Source organism: Phanerochaete carnosa (assembly GCF_000300595.1).
Source record: "Phanerochaete carnosa HHB-10118-sp unplaced genomic scaffold PHACAscaffold_1050, whole genome shotgun sequence".
Taxonomy (NCBI): domain Eukaryota; kingdom Fungi; phylum Basidiomycota; class Agaricomycetes; order Polyporales; family Phanerochaetaceae; genus Phanerochaete; species Phanerochaete carnosa.
In genome coordinates, this window is record NW_006768677.1 from 1 (window position 1) to 1,758 (window position 1,758).

The 1,758-nt window shown below is 55.4% G+C and overlaps 1 protein-coding gene across 1 annotated transcript; it reads right to left on the reverse strand.

Moving 5' to 3' along the window:
• Window positions 1-418: 418 nt before the first annotated feature.
• On the reverse strand, window positions 419-1,348 carry PHACADRAFT_203334 (uncharacterized protein; the record flags this gene model as incomplete). The annotated part of the gene is made up of 4 exons (XM_007403346.1): window positions 419-493; window positions 608-796; window positions 850-1,005; window positions 1,061-1,348. 4 exons carry the CDS (start codon window positions 1,346-1,348, stop codon window positions 419-421), a joined length of 708 nt encoding a protein of 235 aa, XP_007403408.1.
• Between the last annotated feature and the right edge of the window lie 410 nt (window positions 1,349-1,758).

Sequence of the window (1,758 nt, forward strand, 5' to 3'; positions counted from 1 at the left end):
GCTGCGCAGTAGAGTGGAGGCGTCTGGGCAGCGAGGGTCGGTGAAACGGAGGCTTGGCGTACTTCGTGCCGGTCAAGTTCGCCCCAGGTCGTACACCCAGCCATCCGATACGCTCAAGGAAGAGAAGATCCAGCGCAGATAGAAGCAATCAGATGAGCAATTTCCTTGGACCTTTTGAGTCGTCCACGGTTCGCGGACTTGACCCAAGCGCAACGAAGCTCTTCAGAGAACAGTATACTCCCTTGGAAGCTCCATAGAGTGCTAACACCAAGAGCGAGAGAGACAAAACGCGTCGATGACGACCTATTGGCATCTGAACCAAGTTTGGTTCTGCTGAAATTGTGATCTTCTGTACGTCGACACTCGCATGGGAAGAGCGAAGATGAGTCCACGCCACCGGAAACGGCGAGCGCGGCGTTCAAGTGACCGCGTCAAAGGAAACTGAGTTGAGAGCGTCAGGGTGGATTGGGGCAGAGGGCAGGTCAACCACACACTGTGGCGCGAATCAGCTCGCGCCCTGCTGACTGCTTGATTTGGTGGTACAGCCTCAAATCGTCGGCCATCTTGCTGTGGATCTGCTCCGTCGCCATCTTCCTGCGAAAAGCACCAGCGGCAATGCATCGTGCTTGCAGTGCCCAGTGTAGTCTTGCTCGGAGCCTCCCGGCCAGATGACGTCTGAGAGACGACAGAAGAGGAAAGACGAGCGCACATGATAAACGGGTGCGAAGAGGAGTAGCAGCGAAACGGACCAGTCGTACGTGGACGTGCAACCAGTGGTGATTGCGACTTGGAGCGTCTGCTAAGCAAATCAGCACAGCCCGGTGAGAAACACGATAGCGACGCACGCACCTGAATGTGCGCCCTTGTTCTCGCTGGCCGCGCGTCGTCGAGGATCTGCACAGCCACATCCCAGGCGTCTTGCAGACTGCCCGCAAACGTACGCGAGCTGACGGTACAGCTCAAAGGCTCTGCTCCCGGAGGCGAATGGTAGCGGTAGCCCGTCCACTCGACTGATCAAATGTCTTGCAACCTCCCGGGCGAATGTGACTGCCGCAGTTACCACGGGCACGTCATGCGCAAAAAAATATGGCTTGTGTCCTTGAGCGCCAGCAGCCGGGCGCAGCAATGACGGATACTGGAGAATGGCGGACACGTCGGAGCTCGCGGTCGTGCCGCTGGCCGTGTCGCTTTCGCGGTTGTGCCAAGTCCGGTCTTCTCCACCGCCGTGCTTGCGGTCCAACCAGCCGTTCGCGAGCTGTGGCTTGGAGTCCAGGAGGAGTGAAGAGAATGAGGTTGGACTTGGCACCTTGATACAGTTGTCGACGTTGGGAACGCCTTTGGGCACCATTCAGATTACGAAGACGGGACGACATAGCAAAAACGCACCATAAAACTACACCTCGCGACCTCGCATCTCCCAAAGCGTGTAATCTGCCATCTCATCTCCGCCTCGTCGAACTTCTCGCCGTCAGACCACTCCGCTAGCTCCTACTCGCCTGCTCGGAACCCAGACGGACAGCAGAGTTCACCACCTGTGAACGCAACGCTTCACTCCCGGGTTAACAACACATGAAGAACTTGTGTGTTTGCCGGTAATTGAGTAGAGCCTTCACGAGACGAATTAGTTCCTCTTTTGTGCAAAAAGAGGTCCAAAAATATATACGATATTTTTCACAAAAAAAGCTGAACACTTCTCCCGGGAAGAAGCAGTGCTATTTGCAGCACGAAAAGGTGTACTATTTGACTTTTTTTGAGTGT